The sequence below is a fragment of the Lepisma saccharinum genome, chromosome 6 (genome assembly GCF_977018435.1).
Source record: "Lepisma saccharinum chromosome 6, izLepSacc3.1, whole genome shotgun sequence".
NCBI classification, from domain to species: Eukaryota; Metazoa; Arthropoda; class Insecta; order Zygentoma; family Lepismatidae; genus Lepisma; species Lepisma saccharinum.
This window is the reverse complement of record NC_139234.1, coordinates 63856114-63879641: the sequence shown is the minus strand read 5'-3', so window position 1 is coordinate 63879641 and position 23528 is coordinate 63856114. Positions and strand designations below refer to the sequence as shown.

The following is a 23528-nucleotide window of genomic DNA, read 5'->3' as shown; positions in this document are numbered from 1 at the left end:
CAGGCGTGAACCTCGCACCGCACGGGGCATGCGTTAGTCTCCACCAGTGAAAGCGAGTTCCCAAACATGCCCTAACTTTCAACGAACATGTTCCTCCATCATTGAAAGCGGAGCCTAATGCAACATTACATTTTTTTGAAAACTCTGGACGTACTCAGAAAACATTGGCAGTTACTTAAATTAAATCTAATGAAAGCACTTTGAAGTTTGTTTTATAATATGCAGTTCACTTATTTCCGCCATACTTACACGTTGATCAGTTGGATCAGTTTCGTATCGGCAGCCGTTATACAAATTACTGTTTTTGTATATTATTTTCAAGGTTTTCCTTTAGTTATTCTCATTGTTAATTCCTATCATTCCTGTCTACGAACTTATAACCCTTGTATTCAAAGACCTCCTCAATGGCCGCTTGGTAATAAAAGAGTACCAGGTTCGATAACCGGTGGAGGCACATAGTGGTTCGGATCTCACTTTAATCTGTATCCCTAGACCCGGTAAAGAATGAATCCCCAAGGCAAGAGTTGAATTCACCCGCTGATGAAAATGAGATACAGTTTAACTTTTCATTGTACAAATAATGGCGAAGATACGTGTTAGTGTAAGTTATCGTGTCTAATCTTTCGAAGTTTCTATGTTCCAAAATTAGAAAATATTAATTTTCTCTATGACTAATTGTAACATGCTTTTACCAGTGACTATATCATATCTATGTTCACGGTTAACCAAATGAAAGCCTATCGCCAATCGACCTCCGTGGCGGAAGGTTAGCACAGCGCGCTACGACGCCTAAAGTTCTTGGTTCGAATCCCGACCTGGACATGGATGTTCTTTCTCCATCAATTCGAACATATCATCACTCATCCTCATCGCTGCGATTAGCCAAAAAGCGACGCTAAATAAGAACAAATCAAATCAAAACATATCGCCGTTCGACTTGTATGCAATATATTTGCATGAAGACGAGAGCATGTGACCCCTCTGCCCCTTTCCGGATGCCCATGGCTCTAGTGCTTTCAGAGCTTTTCGATCTCTGCCAAGCAGTCTATTAAATGATAACATTCTGGCCCTGCGCACAGCTTAAAAAACAAACGGGTGCTTCGTGTAGAATGTGGTTACCGTCCTCGCTCCCCAGCGATTTCTTTGCGGGCCTTTGACTGATTGTTCCTTCGACATGCATGGATGGACTAATGACGTAAGAGAAGAATGAGGTCTCCCACACATTTAGGTTGGCCTGTGCCGTAATGATCGCGAGCTTTCGATTGGCAGAGCTGATGAATGAAAACGATGACCGAGTGATATGTGGTTGGCCAGGCTGATTCATTTGGATTCGCGTTCGTGTTTAACGCGCATGCGCGGCATAGAAGCAACAAATCTCATGCTAAGGTTTATAACCAAGCACGAAGCAGCATTTTGTTTTGCATGATATCATTTTATCTTTCTTGCATTCGTAGAGAATGTAAAATGCATGTAGCAAAACCAGTCGCGTGTCCGGAGGGGGGGGGATTTTGTTCTTTATTAGTATGCTTCTATATTTTATAATTTTCATGCATCTGACGTCATACTTTAAAGGATGGCTGGGCCAAAGAGTTATAACCCCCATCCCTCTTCTTGGCAAACCTCTACACAACAATGGCAATGTGTATACTGGTGGAAACGTAAGAATAAAATTTAAAAGTGGTTCTAGAATCATTGGACTTCAATAGCGGCTCCATCTGGCTGAAAGACAAGGTCATTTAATAATTGCGCAAATTTTCGCTCTGGTAAAGCTTGCAGAGGTTGCATGAAAAAGAAAGTACGTAAACACTGTATTTCGATAAACCAACGACGCACATTTACTCCAACACTGTCCGGCCGTACGCTAGCGCCACGCCGCGGCAGTCCAGCGAAGCACCAGAATTTCTGCGTCGCGCCGACAGTCATTTCCGAGTGACGTCAGAATCTGTTGTGGCCTCACGAGGAGCTGGCCAGAAAGAGCGAGCTCGTACACCAGGTCGCTGAGTAGCGAGACGCACGGCGGCTCTACGTGTTTTTGGTACGCCTACCCTGTACGCTGTGAGGGCGGTAAAACAGCTGATCGAGCAAGGCTGTGCCGACTCGACTATTGTACGAGTGCTACGTTGAGAACACAGCCTGTGCTGGCAGAACAGGTGTCCAAATCGTTACATATTTCCCCCCACCTGGGATATTATTCTTTCCTCTTACGAAAACTACGCATTTTATTCGTGATACTGTGTATGTGCGCGTTTCACCCGAATGCCCCGATGAACGTCGATCAAGACAAAATGTACAGTTTTTGTGACCAAGTAACACACCGGATTGAGTGTTGAATTTACTGTGTTGTGTCGACTTTCTCATTAAATACTAAAAGAAAAAAAAATATGAGTGTGTGTTGATCAACAGTGAACGGTGATTAATTGTGTAAAATAACAGTGAGTTGTCTTACAAAAAAACACACAAGGATTGTGTTTTCTTCAAAAAGAGGCGACGATAGTGCATGAATTATATAAGAGTTCGTGAGTTATCGGCGCTTATGGAGCCAAGATTAGACATTGACCCTGGGTTCGAACCCCAGCAACGTGCCCGATCCAACACATGGCCTCTACCGAGACCGGAAAACTACGTCGAGAAGGAAGAAGGAGATCAGGTGGTCACCGACCCCTCTAAGCCTCCCGACGGGAACCAGTTGCCGAAGAAAAACTCTAGCCGCCGAAATGCATGGGGCAACATGTCCTACGCCGATCTCATCACACAGGCCATACAAAGTTCACCCGAGAAGAGACTTACACTGTCACAGATTTACGAGTGGATGGTGCAGAACGTGCCGTATTTCAAGGACAAGGGCGACAGTAACAGTTCGGCAGGATGGAAGGTAAGTTCATAATTTGTGCATTAATAACTGCTGTGAATGCCCAATTTGATGGTCAACATTATCTGACCGCGAAAACGCATTAACAGCCGCAAAATAAACTGTTCATAGCGGGTCAAATATAAGTAGTAAACTGTAAGCGTGCCCAAGTTTGAGTTGTTGCCCCCCATTACCCCCCTTTTGGCTAAACTTCCCTCGCAAAAAACCAACGATAGATAAGAAAATGACGTCACTGTCTGTGCGTATAGATTGATGTTGCAAGACTTGAGCAATTTTTATACGCTTGTGCTATTCTGACACAATATAACCACGAACACCGCTACAGTATGTAGGTTAATAAAGTGCAAATTAGCACGGAGGTAATTTGCAAACAAACAGAAACATTTCCCCGCTAACCGCACTGAATTTGCATCAGTATAATGCGTGTTGACATTGTCTTCTTGATTAATTTTATTGCCACCTAGAGGGCGAGCGCAAGAGCTTTTTAGATTGTTGAACATAGCAAGTTCGATATTTACGTATCTTTCAGATACCATTTATGTGAAAGTTAACCTTGTCAACAATACGTAAGGGCATTTTATTTATGTGCCGGAATACTTGTGGAGCCGTCAAAGAGTGGGTGTTTTTGTAAATGAGCGAAAGACATGATAGCCGTGCGGCACCACACGCGAGGTCGGGAGTGTTGTAGCCTGGGGTGGCACCTGTTACAAAACCGCGTGATCCTTCCCATGTGAAGAGTTCCGTCGTAGTAAGGAAAACGAAAATGGCGCGCGTAGCGGCAAGGCATCAATGTACAGTCTTTATCGGTCTTTAACCCCTTTGACCCGCACTGTAGTTTCAATTTTTATTTTTTTTCTCCTTCCAACCAGTACCCTGTGATATTGGATGCGATTTATTTATAGAATGGTGTGATCGTGAATAATCGTGTTTTAAAAAGTGCTCATTGAAGTACACGTGATCGGAGATATAAGTTAGAATCAACGGCGCTGAAATGTTTTAATTTCGATGGTTGTAGCTAGTTCGCGTCATGGAACGGAATTTGAGAAAACACGCACTTAACGCTACCCAATACCTCACGGCAGAATTCCGCTTATTTTAGGTAGAGCATGAAAACGTTCGTGGTGTACAATTATTTGCATGCTTTTCGTAATGTAGATCCTGAAAATCATAAATAACAAAGTTGAGGAAGATTACTATTAGGAAAATTTAGCAAATAACATACGTATATATCGTTGCGAGTGAAAATGTCGATAGCCTGTGTCTTAAAAATAAAGCGTTGCCATACAAGCCGAAGATAGTAATTTCGAATTCAAATATATACCACGATACACTTTCTAAAATTGCTGTTATGAAATAACATTTACTGTGATAATTTTGTAAATGCTCTAAACCTATTATTTTTTCATTGTTGTGTCGTATTTAACCCAAAATCGAATTTGAAATAGAACCACCAGATTGGAAAAAGCGGACGGGTAAGTGTAATTTTAGTAAACAATATCCAGGGGTTCCGGGTTCGAATCCCGGCCTGGAGGGGGGGGGTCATCAATTTCATCGTATTATTACCTCATCCTCACAAGTGGCAGTGAAGCGACGATAAAAATGCAGTAACTATGAAGTGAATAATTTGCAATATATGAATGTTCAAGAGCGTTCACCTACATTATTATTTTTGTTTTTGTAAATAGTAGATATTCGTAACAATTGTCGCCACAGGGTATGTTTTTCCGTAACAAATGCACAAAAAGATAAAATTATAAGGAACACCACATTGATATGTCGCGAAAATCACGTCCTGTCTCATATATGTTCATAATGGTAACTGATTTAAGGGGATCATAGGGTTCGTCATTGGCTTTCATATTAAAAATTTCTTCGCATCAGCTATACGTGCTGTGTCGGTGTGAAGGAACTGCGTGACCGCCAAGAAAATGAGACGTAGTTTCAAGTAGACAAATGCCTATCGCAGCAACATGTCTGTGAAACTGAAGCACTTGTATTTCACATGGTCAGCTCTTGTTGCTTGTAACTTGTAGCGTCAGTCGAAATGGTGCAAAAAGCGTGTTACCCTTCTAGGCAGAGTACATGCAACAGTATAACTTTTTTTGTGTCCTTTATTGCCAGTATTTACGGATAATTGGACAAGAATTGACAAAACAACGCTACTGATTGTTAATGTATTACTATGTACACGGTCTGGTCTTCAAAGAACTGTATTACTGCAGGTGCCTCACAGCAGAGCAAACTGACCTATAGTCAAGATATTTTAATATAAGGTTTACGAAACTATAAGTCGTGAGTTCGAACTTCGAGCAAAGTACATATATTTTTTAACTCACCCATCCCAATACTCCCAATAAACTAAAGATCTAGCGACATTAAATACATAGGGTACATACATGCAAGAAGTCCGCCATGTTATGTATTATGTATTTTTCTTCTCGTATACCTACGTATTATTATTTTAAGGTCTCTGATGCTATTTTTTTTATCTTGGAAGATATTACTTTGATTGAATTATTATAATGATAATTTACGGAGTTTATTCACAGATATAATAATTAGAAATGGAGCTACTATTCGAACCACTGAGCTGTATCAAAAAATGAAATGTGGGCGGTTCAAGGGGAGTCAGCCCTCGGGAATAATGAAAAAAATGTTCTTATTTTTCTCTTCACCTTGCCGTTTATATTTATTGCTCCTCTTTTCTTGATCTTTTTCTTTTCTATATTTTCCCTCCTGTTCCTGTACAACTTTCTCTATTATATCGGTCTTCTCAGGGCCTGCCACGCTGTTGCCTTGTAATCGAGGGGTCCCGGATTTAAGACGGGGGAGGTACTTCGGATATCACTTTAAACTGTAGGTCCAATCCCGATTAGCCTGTTCTATCTTTCTTTGCTCATTGCTATTTTTTGTTTTCTCCTTTCTCTATATCTTGCATCTCTTATTCTCCTTCCTTCCATTTGTCTCGTTCATGCCTTCTTTGCTCTCTCCTTCGTTCTTCTGGAGATACATAAACATGACGTCAATATATCTAGGCTGTTTCAAAAAGTGCAATTTTAAAGCAGGCAGTTATTTGCGTATATTTTTTTAATACCAGATATTACAGACATGATATGCATGTTGGATCATCACTGTTTAGGATCTTTACACATGCCCAATATAAAATTATACTTACAATACTTCTTTAATTGATTCAGTGTGATTTAGATGAAGGCAACAGAAATCTCAGTTTGTGACTTACGTGCCCTTTCCGAACACCCTAGGTGTATCAATCTTTAGGATACAATTTTTCGATAGAGACCCACTCCCCAACCTTTGAAATTTTTGTGCGTGCACCTATGAATGCCACGTCTACTAGTTTTGTAATCTACGATGCAGTTCCGTACGTGAAAGAGTCAGGAAACGTTCCATGTACCTCGCAGTACTTTACATAGCACAGGTTTTCTTTGCTAGGAGAAATTGTACTGATCGAACTTCTTTATTCGAACGGCAGCGGGGAGAACAGCCGGAATCTGACGTGGCCATGTAGCCGCTTTAATTTCCAACTTTTTTCTTTTTTTGGTACGGGGCGTGATCCTTGAAGGTTCGGAAGTGGACAAACCCACGGCGCTTGAGCCTATTTCGAGTATTTTCCCCTTGAACATAACGGTTCTAACGGTGCCTGGTCGAAACTTTCAAATAGATGTAGGGGGCGACCTTTTTTTAGCCGCGGCAATTGCGAAGGGGTCATAGCGACTTGGTTGGAAGGGGGGAAGGGGCACAAGGAATGGTTTCCACTCTGAAGGTGCTGAAAGGCATTATCGGAAGTTGAATCTTTACTGCTGGTTCATAGAAATCTCTGATAACCTGCAACAGCTAGGTTGGAAAGTATGTGTGTGTGTGTGACTACAAATCCGTGATACTCCGTTCATGTTTTTATACTGTGGCAGCAGGGGTCTAATCTGTACTTTATCTGCCGCGATTACTTTGACAAAGCGTACTCGCAGGAATTAGCTTCAGCAGCAACGAGTCAAATTTAGCGTGTACGAGTAACTCAACACAAATTTTCAGGACCATACAGCAAATGTTTCTTAAATGCAATATGAATTTATCAAAAATAATGCTTCATATCTGTGCTACGTCACTTGAAAGGTGAAACATTTTGGTCAGAATAGCTTTTCGAGAACTTCACATGGAAACCTAGTCGCATGTTGAAAACCAGATTAAAGCATTCCTTGTAGATCTCTCGTGCGTTTCGTCGAATTGTCGATTGTTAGCGTCGCGATGAAACTAAAGAAACAAAAAAGGCGACACAGAAAACAGAACTACAATCAACTCTCGTACAAATTGCTTGGCGAGAGAAACATAAATTGAATTGCAAATTATCCAATTATTTTTAAGCAATCAATATTCCACACTTGTGCATCAAAAAAATATCCATACAAACTGCAAATTTTTTCATTTGTATGAATCGCCAAAAGTGGCGACATAATACATTGAAAGTTTCATTCACATTTTGTGACTCCTAGCCGTAAATTTCGAACAGTGGCAGCGGGGTTGTATCTTAAGCTGAGCCTGTAACATCCTTATAAATTGTGAAGTTGTATTTTTGGTTAATTGACTTTATTTTTTGTACCTATCTAGGTGACGAACGCAGAATTCGAACATAAAACGCCTAGCTTCACGGCACATTACACTAAGCAAGGCACGGAGTATGGCGGGGTAGTTACAGACAGATATTTATGTTTTTGTTTTATCCAATGTCAGCAAATTTGCGGTTCATTCTGCGATTCAAAAATTGTCGAGAATGTGAAGGATAATAGCCTAGAAAGATAACATCTTTCGCAGGCGAAACTCAATAAAATCTGTTAATTCTGATATTCGTTAAAATCCGATTTTATTTGTCTGTTTTCGGTTATGTCATTTGTACGCTGTTATGTGGTGATATACTTGGAATATCAGCAAAGTTACTGTATTGCATACAGAGTACGAATTAGATACTTGGTAAAATAGAATAATTTAAATTAGGTTAAATTTCTTCGGATTCATGAGGTTAGGGGTATATACGGCACACACTTAACGGAAGCGTTAAAACCAGCTTTTATGCACTAGCAAACAACAGTAATATATTTTGTATATTCTAATGTACATAATATTATATGTAGTAATATAATATAAACTTTCACAGGAAATGAAAACAAATTGTAGAATGCAGGACATTTGTAAAAACAAGACAAACATCTCTAGACAAAGCGGAATTCGTACAGGTTAGAATGTCTGATACTTTTTTTCAACCCGGGAATTTTCGTACGATACAGGTTTGGGCTTTTTAGGCCTTCAAAATTTGGGCCGTAACTACAATTTTGCCCCCCCCCCTTTTTTAGACACGATAATTCAACTCATATGCGGGAAGTCTATTGAATAACAATGTTATATTATTCCACGTGACGCTACATTATGTGCGTTGAATATCGTATCTCGTGCACAACATGCGAAAACTTAATATATATATATTAATATTTTTTAGAATAACTCTCATCAGCTAGAGATGCTGGTGCTCTTCTTTTAATGTTAGTAAACGCACGAAATATTAATTACGGCACCTTATTTCGTAACAATGCTCGTTAGAATACAAATATAACAACGTATTTTTGATAAAATGGTCGCCAAAAAATCAAGAACATCTTTGACTGACAGTTTTCGGCTAAGAGAAGTATTCAAGAGAAATAAACGATTGAGATGCCGTCTGGTGTTAATCTTTCACGTTAACCATCACAAGAACACGAGCGGCTAGTGACGCTGTAGCAACTTGGCGATATTTGCTAACAGCACCAAACCTGACCTGCCTAACCTACTCAAGTATGCATACAATAGCGGAAGTGAACATATGAATAGCTTAGACACGTTTTCTTTCATTAGATGCATACGTGTGTAGATTAGGCAGTCAGATTTTGTGCTATTAACATGTATTTCGAAGTTTGTATAGCTCGCTAGCAGCTTGATATAAGAACCAACTTTGACATTATTAGATACTGTATTGCAGTTGAATAGTAACACTAGTGAATTTCATCAACAGATTCCTAGTGTGGGATCATGAGATAAACCTGCCAACTGATGCGTTTGCATATACATGACCTAGTGATGTGCTGTGCACAGACTACTCAAGAACTCACCTGTAAAAGCAGAATATTGCAAGCTAAATTGACATTCTGGTGCTTAAGGAGCCATGTTGATGGCTAGTTTGCACAAGACCACGGTCATGTATATCGTTACGCCACGTAGTAATCAACATATATGGCAATTTCCTATTTGCACTCAGCCGTCATACATTACCATATAATACCCAGCGCAGTGCTAAGCGGAGCGAGGGAGTTGTTGTAATTCTTTGCAACGACATCAATAAAAAGAGTGCTTTTTCCCAATATATAAATATGCATGAACAATATATAAACATTTTATATTACGTGCGGATCTTTTTTTTATTATTTTTGTTGGCAACATTGTTGAGGGCATTATTGACATGCAAGATCAGGAGGAAGGAGTGGGGTGGGGGGGGGGGGTCATGCATTATTCACGGAATGGTAATTGTAATAAATTACAATAGATTGGCGATAAGTCTCCAATGAGCTTGTCACTACGTTTTGAAATTGTTTTTTTAGTGTTCCGAGTCATGGTACACACAATGTTTTCCCAACCCCCTCGCTCTACATTTGATTTTCCGCCGGCCGTAAGAGGGCAATAAAAGTATATGTGCAGCGTGCATACCAAATATTGCAATTTCACATCGTCATTTGGGGGTTCCGTATACTAGGAACTATAAAGTATAGTTGTCAGGAGTGAAGGTGGTTTATGCAACACATGTAGCTTACTTTTTTATCTTTATTTATTTATTTATTTCGCCTTATTTTCCATGGCGAAGTTAAGGCTGTGGGGACGTTCTCTATCACTGTTAATTGGTGCAGGTAAATGGCTCACGAGAAAACTAGCAAATTGAACGCTCGTGTTAATGAAGTCCACTTTATGCACAGAAAGGCTAATCTGGACTGGACCTACAGTTTAAAGTGGAAACCAAACCACTATGCTCCTTCACCGGGTAGCGCTCGTGTTAAGGGAAAGAAGGCTCCAGACACTGAAAATCTAGCTAAAAATAGTTTTATTTTTATGAAGACCAGTGGCGGATTTACTTCCTCACGGCAGGAAAGGGGGGGGGAGGGGGCTAGCGGCGGAAGATTTTTTTTTAATGCCAATACTCCAATTGTGAATGTTTAGCTTTAGCTTTCATGCCCTTAGAAAGGTTGCTTTTGAGATACAAGGTGTGTCCATGAAAAAATCGTGAGGAATTTTTCCGCAGTTACATTTTTTTCAAATGATGTGCACGGCTCCCGTTAGGAAACGCGAGGCCGAATGCAAACTGTATCTCCGATGGTGTTATGTTTTGAAGAGTAAAAATATAGACAACTTCCAGTTCTCATCAAATTTTACACAGAAAAACAGCATTATTGTTAGTTGTATAAATATCGCGCGCGTGTATATTTATAAATATATACTCAGGCAAACAACTTTTTACTGATAACTTCATCGTTGCTACTGAGAAATAATTTATTTGTCAGTAGCACACTAAGAACTGCGAGACTTCTTTTTTGTGGTACGTTTGCTGATTACAAATGGACCTGTATCACTAATTTATTCTTCGTTTGTTTTCTTTCTCTATTCCATCGTGATAGCGCTTGTGATAGCATGGATAAACAATTCAATAACATTGTAGATCTTTTTGTATTTCGGAAACGTAAAGTCCTGTGCTGTGACACGCGTCGCACACTCTTAACGGCGCCCACATTATATGCATGTATGAGAAGTGGGAAAAAATATAATTTTACTATGAATATCAGTTTGGAAGGGTTTTCAAGGGGTTAAACCTCCACTCCCCCCTCCCGAACACCCCTGATGCGACGGTCTTTTGAGAGAATAATAGCTAAGATGAATTATTCCGAAAGTATGAGATGAAATAGTGACAGAGAAAGCCGCAAAATTTATCTGATTTTTCGCCCAATAAAGTGAATATCAGAAAAATCATGAAGTTGATCTGTATTGGCCCCAAATAAAAGGAAATGCAGAAAAAATACGCCGTAATTAGGATAGAAATGCTTTTTGTGTGTGTTTTTATTATTCTGTGAGGGGAAAATTGACGTGTTTGTCTGGCGACGAGACTGCATTGTCTTTCTGGAAAAGGGTAAACGGGCCGATGAATAGAATATCCAGCAAATAATTTTTGTGATATTTTTGTTGCAAGTGCATCACTTCGAATTTTTTTGTTTCCCTTATGTGCCATTATTTTTCATATTAATGTACGTTCAAATACATATTTCTGCTACACTGGTGACCAGGGTGGTTTTTGTGTACATATGTAGTTTATACAAATTATCCTCCCCTCCCCCATTGGAAATTTTTCGTAGCACGGGAAGAGACACATGGACGGCTACACTTCACATACTATACACACGGATTTGTACACTCCCAGCACCCAAGATCGGCAAGCAGTGTTGAAGGAACGTGAAATATTTCGCCCCAGAATCCGTGCGGTGACTCGCGCATAACTGTGTACAATTCCTGCGAGTCAAAAATTCAAAACTGTTTCGTCTATAGTCGAGCCGCACATACCGGTGGAATGGTTAACATTGTCTTCCCCGGGGCGGCAGTTTCGTCTACGTGCATTTTAACACTGCGCTTTTTTTTATCTGTGCAATCGTCTTCACCTTGTGGATGTGGTGTTTTCGCAGCTCCTGCGGCAGAGCTAAGATTCATAACAAAATAATTGACATTTCATTGCATCCAACAGTAATGAAGTGAGTCACGTGTCACAGTCAACCCTTACGTAGCAAAGATAGGCCTGACATCACTGTTTTATCTTATCTTCCCACCCTCTGTTTAATTTTCTCATGCTTTATGTCGCTTTGTGTAGTTTTTGACCAGTCGCGATAGTGGGGATGAATTTTCTGAAGAGAATCGAAAGGAAACCCCAAGGTCAGAGCTCGAAACTCGAATCCTCAGAGGTGAGACTGAAATTTGATAATTTAACGCACACCTCTATCGAGGTGTACATCTTTACAGTCTTTTTTTGCAGTTGTTTTTTATAATAAACTTTAACTTAGAACTTCTAAGGAAGCTGCAAAATTAACCCCGAATGTAACATTCAAAGGAAACCTCCTCGCGGCAAAGTGGTTAGTTAGCACAGCGCGCTACGGCGCCAGAGGTCCTGGGATCGAATCCCGGAATAAGCATGGATGTTCTTTATGTGTGTCCTTTCATCACTAATCCTCATCTTCGCGATTAGCCAAAAGTGGCAGAAAGGCGAAGTAAAATAAAGCAAATCACACCAATAAATCGTAGCCAAATGGTTAAAACTGCATCTTTGGTGCAAGCGGTCCCTAGTTCGATTTTTTTTGAAAGCTCTCAAAAATTTGGCGTTGACCCATCGTCGTGAGGATAATTGGGGAGCTAATTGAGAAGAAAAGGTATCAGGCTCCGGTCTCGAAACCCAGAAAAAATCGGCAATGGGATTCGATGCCCTAACCTCTTGCCACCCAATAAAATAGCCGCACTGGCAGACCCAGGCACTTTGAAGGCTGTTTCGCCGTGAGCTATTTTAGTTTACTCTTTTATGAAGCATATTTTAAGTAACATAACATGAATGGAGTGTAGCTATGCCATCCATCTGGTTGTCGTGAATCTTGCACACTACAGATGACTGTGACATCCGTCCCTTGGGACTTGTGATCAGCATCACGTAAACAACATCATATCAAAATTTCAGCCAATTCTATGCAAGTCATTTTCCCATAAGGTCGGTGCGTTGTTCTTTGATGCGGCACAAATGAATGGACTTGGACTCTAGGCTTGGACTCAAGGACGTAGCAAGACTGGTGTGTTTTCGGGGGCGACAAATTTGAGTATATAACTTAATATGTCTTAAAAATTACATATGATTTTATTCATTACATAATATATTAACCACACACGTACATTTTTCTGTGCCATATTAACTTTTCATTAATATATAGTTAACTAACTAACTCTCGAGCCTTCTTAAACCCGAAGGTTCATGGCTGCAGCCTTCCATCTGTCCCTATCCTGAGCAAGATCTATATACTCTTTTCCATCCCTACCGATTTCCTTTAGGTCCATCTCAACGTTGTCCCTCCATCTTCGTCTTGGCCTTCCTACAGGTCTCTTACCATCAGGTTTCCCAACGAAATTACTGTTTTGTATATTTTAACTTTTAGTTTCTTAGATATTAAACGAGAAGACAAGAGTTTATGAATAGAAAAGTAACATGCATTTCCTGAATTTAGCCTGCTTTTTATTTCCTCTTTAATATTATTTTCATTTGTTAATATTATTCCTAAGTACTTGAATTTGGAAACTGGTTCAAACGAGTTGTTATCAATAATTAGATTTTGATTATTACCTAACACTTGGTTTCGACCTGTAAGGGTTAGTCTTGTTAAAAGAATATTAGATAATATTTTATATGTTGTTGAGAGTAGAGAGATTCCACGGTAATTATTGCAGTTAATTTTATCACCTTTTTTAAACACGGGAACAATTATGGATTCTTTCCACTGTTGAGGGATTTCTTCTTTATTCCATATTAAACAAATTAATTTATGAATTTGACATATTAACGAAAATCCACCATATTGAATTAACTCGGCGGATATTAAATCAATGCCAGGTGCTTTGTTATTCTTTAGCCTTTTAATAGCATCTTTAACTTCAGTCAAGTTAGGTTCTGGAACTAAAGGTTCTGCTGTGTGAACTTCATTTACTTCTGATTTATCTCCATTCATATATAGTAGTCGTTTTTAATAAAAAATATTATTACATTTATATTTAACTTAGTATTATGCAACTACAATAACTAAAAAGATGAAACTGATTGTGATCTACAAGCAAAGTTTTAAAAAATAAAACAGTTGGTAGTTGTTGTTGTGTTTTTTTTTTAAAATTTCCTTAAGCTACGGAAAATTTTGGTGCCAGGGAGAAGTATCCGTGGGCCAGTGCATCGCAAGGCCCCCTGAACGATTTCCCTGCGTTGGACTCGAAGTCAGAGCCTCCGGCAGCAAGATGCTTAGTCGAGCACTCAAGACAAGGGTATCAACAATACAAGTGAACTTAATTTTGTAAAGTTTGTGTGGTAAAATCAACCCGCTCTATAAAACTTGGCCAGTGTGGGTCCAGACGTTCGTACGGCAAAAGCACGGCGTTTTATACTTTTCTAACACATTGCTTCATGCAAGTTCTCCGCCGAAGAAAAGCGAAGGTGCGTTTGGGATACCGCCGATAGTTGCGGGCGATACAGTAAGTAACCAGTGCCAAGTTCTCGTCCCGTTACGCGAAGCTGTTAGCCGCTGACACGACGGTCCTGCTTAAAAATAGAAAGAGAAGAAAGCGCGTGATTTCCATGAAATCCAGACACTTTGTCGACCTTAATCGTTGTCTCGTTTTGCCTCCACCAAGTCTGTTCGTGGTCTAATCTGCTTCGACGTATCGCTGTTCTATTATCATCGCCGCGGTTACGTTAGCTACGGAGGCATGTTGCGCTGTAGTATATACGGAAAACAGGGTTCGAAATCGCGTGGCGTTCCTCCCACCAACTATCTTGTACTAAAAACAAAGAGAAAGAATCTCCACAGATATTTCCTGGGGGCGGGGATGTTCAGTGTTGTAGAAAAGAGATAATGAAATACTTTTGACTTCACATATTTTATAATAATAATGTCAAAACACATACACACACAGAACGAATAATGTCAATCTGTGTATGTGTTTGTGCGTGTTGCATGCTTCTCTCTATTTTTTCGTATTAATAACAGTATATGGCCAAAACACAGCACTGTTGTCATATTCTCGATTTAAAAATTGTGAAGAAATAAAATATTTCGTGTGTACATGAATATAATATTATTATTATTATTAAATTCAACATGTTTTCACCAATTTACAGAGTTCATTATGTACAAAGCAAAAGTATAATAGCGAATTAAGACAACGTTTCTGATTACAGAAAACAAAAATAAAATAAATAAAAAATAATACTTAATAAAACTATCACAAGTATTCTGTAATTATTATTATTTTGAAGGACTTTGTGAGGAAATTAATCTGCTACTTATATACATGCTAATTGAAATATTACTTAAATTGAATAATGCAATGCAATGAGTGAAATGTATAATAAATGCAACCAATTTATCTACTTGTTATTGTAGATAGAATAACTTATAATATGTAATTATTAATAATTATAGATATTATGAATAGAATGTTTTACAACATTAGTTAGTCCTTAAATTAGAACATTTGTCCGTTATAGCTTTATAGTATTTTAGGTATCGAAGTAACCTAATGCAATTAGAACATGGGAAGTAATGCAACATGAAATAAGGGTGGGATGTGCTTTATTTTCTGTGGCTGTTTGTTACCTTTCGGTTACTTGTCAGAATATGCCAAATTATGCTACTTTGTATATATTTGTGTGTTCCGTTATTTTTATTTCACTGTAAAAACGGATACAGTGTGCTGCATCTGCAATTTCTTTGAATAAGCAAATAAGTTTGAGGCGCCAGGAAACTATTAGATATCTAGAATCGAGCGAAATGAATCAATATGAATTATCTATAATAAATCTTTGTGGGACAGGTTTCAGCGGCACCCTTAAACGTTACAGAAGCCTTCAGATGAACTTGCGATACGGCGGAATTCATAATTTCTTATCTGGAGACCATTTGCCTGCAGATCGTTGCTTTGGAAACGAGATGGCGCTGGGGGAAGCATCCGGTGATGGAATACCGAAATGAAGTACTCCTCGGGAAAACGTTGGCCACCGCGGCCGACGCTTATCTTCCTATTTGGTAGCGCGCATTCAAATGCCCTCACGAACAGAGCATACATTCAACCGGGGAGACCTCGGCGTCTAATGAAAAGGAAAAAGGTCCGATATGAAGCCTCGACCTCCATCGAGGTGTCAGTTTTCCCTCGGACCGGTGATGCATCCGAGAAAAACAAAAGAGGAATATCGACAGCATGGCGCTGGCGGGTGCATTGATCCGTTTAAGCAACTCCAAAGCCTGATGGGACCCGGTGTCTTTTCCATAATAACTGGAAGCTGGCAATGAAGGAGGTTTTCTTTCTTTTTCTCCAGAAGGTGAGTCGGTCCGACTGGAGGAAAAGGCGTTCTTTTCCAGCGACCCCGCAAACAAGGGTGTTTCATCCGGTCCGCCGGCCGTTACGTAGAGCCACGGCTAAAGGGAGAGGAGCAATTGGAATACAAGTGTAACATTATTCAAAATAAGTTGCTTCTGGCGAAGTCCCACTCTCCTCTTCCCCCCGATGCCAGCTAGTTTTGTCTTCTGGAGCAGCCTTGTCTTCAATTTCTCAAAGTCTACGAGAGGGGGAGTGGATGGATGAGATGAGATAAAAGAAGATGCAGAAGTTTCTGCGTTCTTCTGGCTACGTGCACGGGACATATGGACGCTCTGTATTCGAAGGAAAGAAACAATCTGCCTTTGCAAACATGTTTCCTTAATACTGGTTTCGTAGAGCCAAATAAGTTTCCATTGGAGCTGAGGCTTAAGACAATGTTGAGAACTGAACTTCATTATCTAAGTACAGTTTTAACAGCCAAACCAGAGGTGGCAGCAAACGTGCAACCAAATGTGTCTCGGGAAGTATTTCCTCTGTGAAATATATCCCGTGTGATTATAGTTTCGCGAGGAGTAATGTATTAGTCTGATAATTTTTGGAACACTCCAGCTGACCCGAAAGTCCAGCTAACAATCCTACCCGTGAGCAACAGGGTTAGTGATAGGTGCGGTTTGAGATGACGTCAGCGGCTTGCTTGCTGATTGCAGAATTCGGGAGTTAGGACTCGCTCCCAAGCTGTAAATGAAGAACTGCCAAAGATGTTACGGAAATAATCCCATTCTTCCTAGCTAGCGAGCCTACCAACAATGTAGATCGTGAGCAGTAGGATCAGCGATAGGTGCTGGGTTGAGATGACGTCATCGGCTTGCTTGTTGATTGGAGAATTTGGAAGTTATGACTCGCTCCTAAGATGCAAATACGCAACACCGAGATGCGGACGTGTAAATTCAAGTTTGGTTTCCGTGATTCAGCCGTTGGAAAGTAAGTTGAAATTATACAAAGAATCTTCAGACTTTTGTAAATTCTCCATCAATGCTAAGAGGAGAAAATAAGTATCTCCCGAATGGTAAACGAATGTTGCCGAAAATTGCCGAAGTTCCTTATAGGACCACCTTTAGTCCACCCACCGTGGAGAGAAGAGGAACAGAGAAAGCACCATACACGTCCTTAACTGTTAGCATACGAACATACAAAAGCACGCACACACGAGAAAGTCGATAGCATTTATTATTTTTTTTACTTATTTTTACAATCTGCCATTCATTCATTCGTGCATTCGAAAAAAAAAGTTTGATTGGTGGTGGGAGGGAGGGAATAATGGCCAATCATCATAGAATTTGCTCCAGCGTCATCGATCGCAATTTGTCTCCTATTTCCAGTAACAGTCACACGCATAACGTGCAATGTATGCTAACGTGAGGTAGGAGGAAGATAACTAACACACGGTGAAATAGTCGCACGTCACAGCAATTTTTTATTTTTCTATTTTTTGAAGCTCAGAGCAAGGTTCATTAATCAATAAATCCGATTTTCAACGCAGAAAAGAGTCTGCGATGTAAAATAAACCCTGACACTCATTCGCATGCAACCACTTGCTGGAGGGTGGGAAAGTGGTGGGGGGCCTTGGTGGTTTGAATTATCGAAGTGTTCCACATTTTGTGCGCCAGTGCTGTGCATTGATGCCAGTCGAATTGCTAGAACCGCAGTCGGGAGGTGTCTGGTTCAAACCCGGCCTCGTTCCAGTTGGTAAAGGTAAAAAAGTAAAGTTTCCCGCGCATATAGCACCGTGCCATGAAGGCACATTTAGGTGATGTGCGAGTAGGACCCCACATATTCTCGATCTCGGGGAGTTAATTTTGGAAGTGATGTGATGAGCACCATGCTGCGGCCACCTTAACCCCTTCCCCCTCTTGTTGTTGTCCCCAGGTACCCATTGATTTGAGGCTGGGTGAGCCGCTTTCCGCGGGGTCAAGGCCGGAAAAATTCCGACCTTAGATCATCCACCCCGGGAAACGAACCCAGGTCGCCCGCGTGGCAGTCAGACGCCCTACCGACTACACAGTTTCGTTTTTCCTAATCGCCGACGATGAGGATGAGTGATGATTCGATTATATTGAATTATTTGATTTATTTTACTTCTCTTTTCTGTAATTTTTGGCTAATTGCGAAAATGAGGAGGAATCTTTGCTGATAAGATGAAATACATGGAAGAACAATCACAAGCATATATGGACAAATCAAGCCCCACAAATAATTATACCGACCATGGGTCCTGACGCCAGCACCTTGTTAGTCTGCAAAATACAATCCAGTGTGTACTGTGTGGAAGACCAAGGCGGTCTATATTTCAGCAAAATACACTTAACAACGTTACGTTTCAACCCTCTAAAGATCTTCTCCAGACTTGAAGTTAAACTAAAAATCTAAGAAAGACCCTGATACGTTGAAACGTGATGTTAAGTATTAATATTAAGTGTTTTTTCTGTCATGGAAACAAGACTTAATGATGTTACCATTGGACATTTTCCGTCCATGTACTTGTACTTCGTGCATTCAGCATGTTCTTAGAGGAAATGAATAACTAATATTTTCATAAGCGCTCATGTGGTGGCCGCGGTGGCTCAGTCGGTAACGCGTCTGACTACCATGCTAAAGGTCCCGGGTTCGATCCCCGGCCGGTTCAAATCCGGGAACTTTTCTAACGTTGGAAGCGGCCCCGGCGCCCACCCAGTGTCGGATAACATGGGTACCTGGGGGAAACCCTGGGGGGTAAAGGCGGTCAGGGGCGTGATGCTGATCACATCACCCCCACTCACGACCGGATCAAGAAAGTCTGGGGCGTTACCCCCACACCCCCTGTACGCCTTCATGGCGTGGTTCTATGCACAGGAGAGCACTTTACCTTTTTTTGCTCATGTATTGACTGATTGATTTGGTTTATTTTATTTTGCTGTGCTGTCACTATTTGGCTAGTCGCGAAGATGATGATGAGTGATGATAGGATGAAATTGCCTGGATTCGAGCCACGGAGGTCGGCCAACGCCCATGTAATACTACCATCCATCCGATTGTGTAGAGCTTTCTGTCGTTTGGTTATCTAAGCTCCGCGAAGGAAGCTGCGCCTCTTCTCCGTACGACTCGTAATCTAGGACCAGGAATGCTCGGAGAATAAGATTTTTTAAAAAAAGAAGAAAAAATCATTCCCCAAACCTCTCAATGGGGGAAAGCTCTGTGCCAGCTTTTGTGGCAGGGATGTTTGCACGACGGGAGAAGGAAAAAAAGTTTTTGTTTGAGGGCAAAGTGCGGGGGCCCGGATGACCAAATATCATCAAGGTCTAAAAATATTTGTGGGTCGGAACGCCGAACAGATAAATGCTGTCGAGATTCTGAGCGTTGCAAGATACCATCCCTGGTTGATGTCACCGCGAGTAGAAATGAGTTATCGTCCAGAGGCTTGTCGCACGAATGGCAGTGTGCGTATTTGGGAGAGGGGGTTTGGGTAGTGTGCGTGGCGATTCATGTGGACGCACATGTCGATGTGGGTAATTGCGGACCGAGTCCTGACTTACACATTCTTTTTTGAACTTCTAATGGTGTTCACGGCGTATCATATCTAGGGTTGTATAAAATAAAGCGAAATCAAATTATATTTCCTTTAGGAGATTCTATTTCAAATTCGTAATAAAGACTTTCCTATCGCAATGATCCACTGTATCCATTTCCATACTACACCGCTTCCAACGCAGAAAACTGCGCAGGCGCCATTTCACTTGTATTGTCCGCAAGAGAACCCATATGGGGTGACCAGAAGTATCTGCTGAGGAAGCAGCGCTGCAAAATGACGTTACCTTTCTGCGCTGCAAAGTAATACGTGCAATCAGACATTAGTGATTGTCGGTGTTGTATGAAAACAATCTGTAAATATCAGGACGTTTGGCGGCTATGTATAAAAATATGTAACCAACAGTGTACACCATGCTCATTACTGACTACCAGAAATGGGTATGGTACCCATACATACATACAAATATATATATATATATATATATATATATATATACACACACACACACCACTAAAACAAAGTGCAATAGAAAAACTGAACCGATAAACTTCGCGGAACTGACATCCTGGTTTATTTTAAGGGTACCAGGAAAACAAGCGCATACCCCGGAAAGTATAGGTGGGTTTCACGTGACGTCAGGATGCGCACATCCGCCATGTTTGCGGCCAATTTTATTTGTCGTTTGCAAGGAAATATCCACCACAGCGTTCGTTACATCTTCACCAAATGCACATTTGTTTCAAATCACAAATGTCTGTCTGTGTTAGTATCTCCACCTGCCCACTTGAATTCCGTATGCTTACAAGAACTGGCCTCCTCAACCATGGCTACTCAAACCCACAATGCAACAGTTTGTGACGTAGATGAAACACACCAATTGGGGGTGAGGAGGGCTTTTTTCCCAGGGTTCCCCCTTTTCTATCGCCTTCTTTTGTGAGGCCTCCCCGATGGCGTAGTGATAACATCGACGTCTCTTAATCGAGGGGTGTCAGGTTCGATACCCAGTTGAGACGCATAGTGGTTTGGATTAAGGATGGCCAAACATATCCGGAACCAAAAGTTACGGATCTGGATCCGGATCCAAAAGTTTGGGATCCGGATCCGGGTCCGAAAGTTCCGGATCGGGATCCGGATCCGAGAGTTTCGCATCTCAATCCCATTATAATATTACCACACCTTAAAAGGTATTATGATCTTCGATTACAAAGAAATTTTTCATTAGTTAGTCCTACAAGATTTTTTTCAAGTGTTGTTCCTAAAATACTTTGCTACGCATCGGCTAACACGCTCAAGCACAAAAATAATCTTACTTGTTTAACATAAAATGTCAGAGGTGATTTTGTAAATGCCATCGAAACGAATATGTATTCATTCGAATGTATTGGAAATGAAAACACACATAAATGTGAGAAATTTCATTCCAGGATGAAACCTTTAACACATATAACAAGATAGAAATTTTATACAAAAATTATACAATTGTTCTACAGTTACAGTTTTACAAATTAAAATAAAACATAATATATGCAGTGTTATATAATTACAAAGTGTAAGACTAACAAGGGAGGTTATCTAAGTGTCCCCCTCAGATTTCCTTGAAACTTGGCAGGCGTATAGTGGGGCCCAAAGGAAGAAATACGTGTTTTTTTGTTTCAGCTAAAAAACGGTTTTAGGGGGCAAAACCCCCTCAAATGTCAAGATGAGGACAAATTGAAGTGAGGATCTGACCCCTGTGTCCCTCCGATTTCCATGAAACTTGGCAGGTGTGTGTATAAACGGGCCCAAAGAAAGAAATACGTGTTTTTTTTTGTTTCAGCTAAAAAAAACTGTGTTAGGGGCCAAAACCCGCCTGAAATGTCAAGATGAGGACAAATTGACGTGGGGATCATCTGACCCCTGTGTCCCCCTCCGATTTCCATGAAACTTGGCAGATATATAGAGGGGCCAAAAGGAAGAAATACGTGTTTTTTTGTTTCGGCTAAAAATCTGTTCTAGGGGGCAAAACGGATCCAGATCCGAAAAAAATTGGGATCCGGATCCTTAGGATCCGGAACCAACCGGAGTCGGATCTGGCCATCCCTAGTTTGGATCCCACTTTAAAACTTTAGATCCAGTCCCGATTGGCCTGTATGAGCATAAAGTGTGCTTGAAACTAAATTCTTCTCTTGTGGTTTTCCTTTGATATTTACTTCCTTCCTTGTTCTTATCTTTTTTTCTCGCATTCTCCGTCACGGTTAACGTAACGGCATAAATAACTAACGCACGCGTACATAATTATATAATATACACACTATCGCCAGTCTGTAAGAATCTATTCTTGTGAACTTATATGTGGAAGACACCTGCGAATTCCATTCACATAAGATACTTTTTCCTTTATGCGCACAACGGGAAAGTGTGCACGGTGACATAGTCGACATGCCTGTTCGGAATCCTCACCAGTTCATCAGACCAGAGAAATATCCCAGCCTTTTTTATTATTGTTTGCATATTCATAGCACCGACGCACGAGTCGGCGATGACCTAGTTTTGATGAATGAACTTTACGTCCCCACACCTACGGGGGGAATGCAGACAGCGAAATTTTATATAAGAGAGGAATATCCGTTATGGTGTCAATTCTGTCGCTGAAACAGAATGTTGCCGTGTGCGAAACTCATGATCTCGCCATTGGAAGTTCCGGGTTCGAATCCCGTCCTGGCCATCTGAGCATCACTTCGCAAATCCAATCATCGTTCTTCATTAACGTTGCTACTATACCAAATTGACAGTGAAGCGTAATTTCAGAATTCTTGTTATTATCGTCGCTTTTCTTCCACTTTTTTTATATAATGGCGATCACGATAAAATTTGACACAAAGAACACCCATGCCCACACGCATATGTGAACCCGGGAACTTCGGTGGCGAGATCCAAAATCGATCACTTAACGCACACGTACTATACACCTCAACCATGTTGCTTCACATTTAGTTAGATGCCGATGTAGACTCTTGAATAGTATTATTCATGTCGAGTTATCCCAGCGAGTGACATCTTGCTAACGTTTTAACATTGCAACATATCGTTAATGTGTCTGGGAGGAATATGGAGTTACGGCGCCACACATTCACAATCTCAGCCATTTGTGGAGGTGATGTGATCAGCATCACTCTCCCGCTGCCTTACCCCCCACTCTCCCCCAAGGTGTGAACCAAACAGCCTCTCAATGCAGGAATAGTGCTTGGAAAATTCCCACCTGAAAAGAGACATCATGGGTCTCCAGCGTGGCACCCTACTAATTTTTTGTTCTGAAAAGAATTTCTACCTTAGTCCTTTATAATCAAAATTGAATCCTAGTCGTTACGTATTTATTATATTAAGAACTGTGACAGTAGCCACAGTTTAGTGCTGTATACGTTGGGTGTTCATCAAGAAAAAAAATGCTCTTCATAAATAGTAGCGAACATTCTAGGGCATCAACATGAAGCAACAAAACTGGACACTAAGAAAGCACAAATGAATGGCGGCTGTCTTTGGGCAGTCTTTTGCAAGTACGCTAAAGCGAAACTATTATTAGATACTGTCGCACCAGATAGAGGATCTCTTAAGGTTTCAAGATATGCAGCTGATAAATCCCAAGGTGCGTAAATGAGAAGTTGACTGACAGCCTCGAAACTACGGTAAACCTGTCACTGACGCATGTCTTAAGAGTGTTGTTCACAATGACCGGCAGATATGATGATTTCAGGCGATAATGCCTGATATGCCGTCTGATCGCTTACATCCACACGGTTTGAAATGAGTGAAGTACAAGTGTTTGTTTCCGGACGAGTTGCCATAACCAAGTGAGGCATCTAAATTTTATGATGGACAGGCTGTGTTCTTAAAATATGGATTTAAGAGCTGACCTTTGTCAATCATGTACGATCT

At 40.7% G+C, this 23528-nt stretch overlaps 1 protein-coding gene across 1 annotated transcript in view; it reads left to right on the top strand.

Annotated features, from left to right (window-relative positions):
- Nucleotides 1–1953: 1953 nt before the first annotated feature.
- Nucleotides 1954–23528, top strand: part of foxo (forkhead box, sub-group O) — a 508267-nt gene continuing 486692 nt past the window's right edge. The window contains exon 1 of the mRNA XM_083124034.1: nt 1954–2872. Within this exon, the coding sequence (XP_082980160.1) occupies nt 2498–2872 (375 nt within the window). The 5' untranslated portion in view covers nt 1954–2497. The remainder of the gene's footprint in view (nt 2873–23528) is intronic.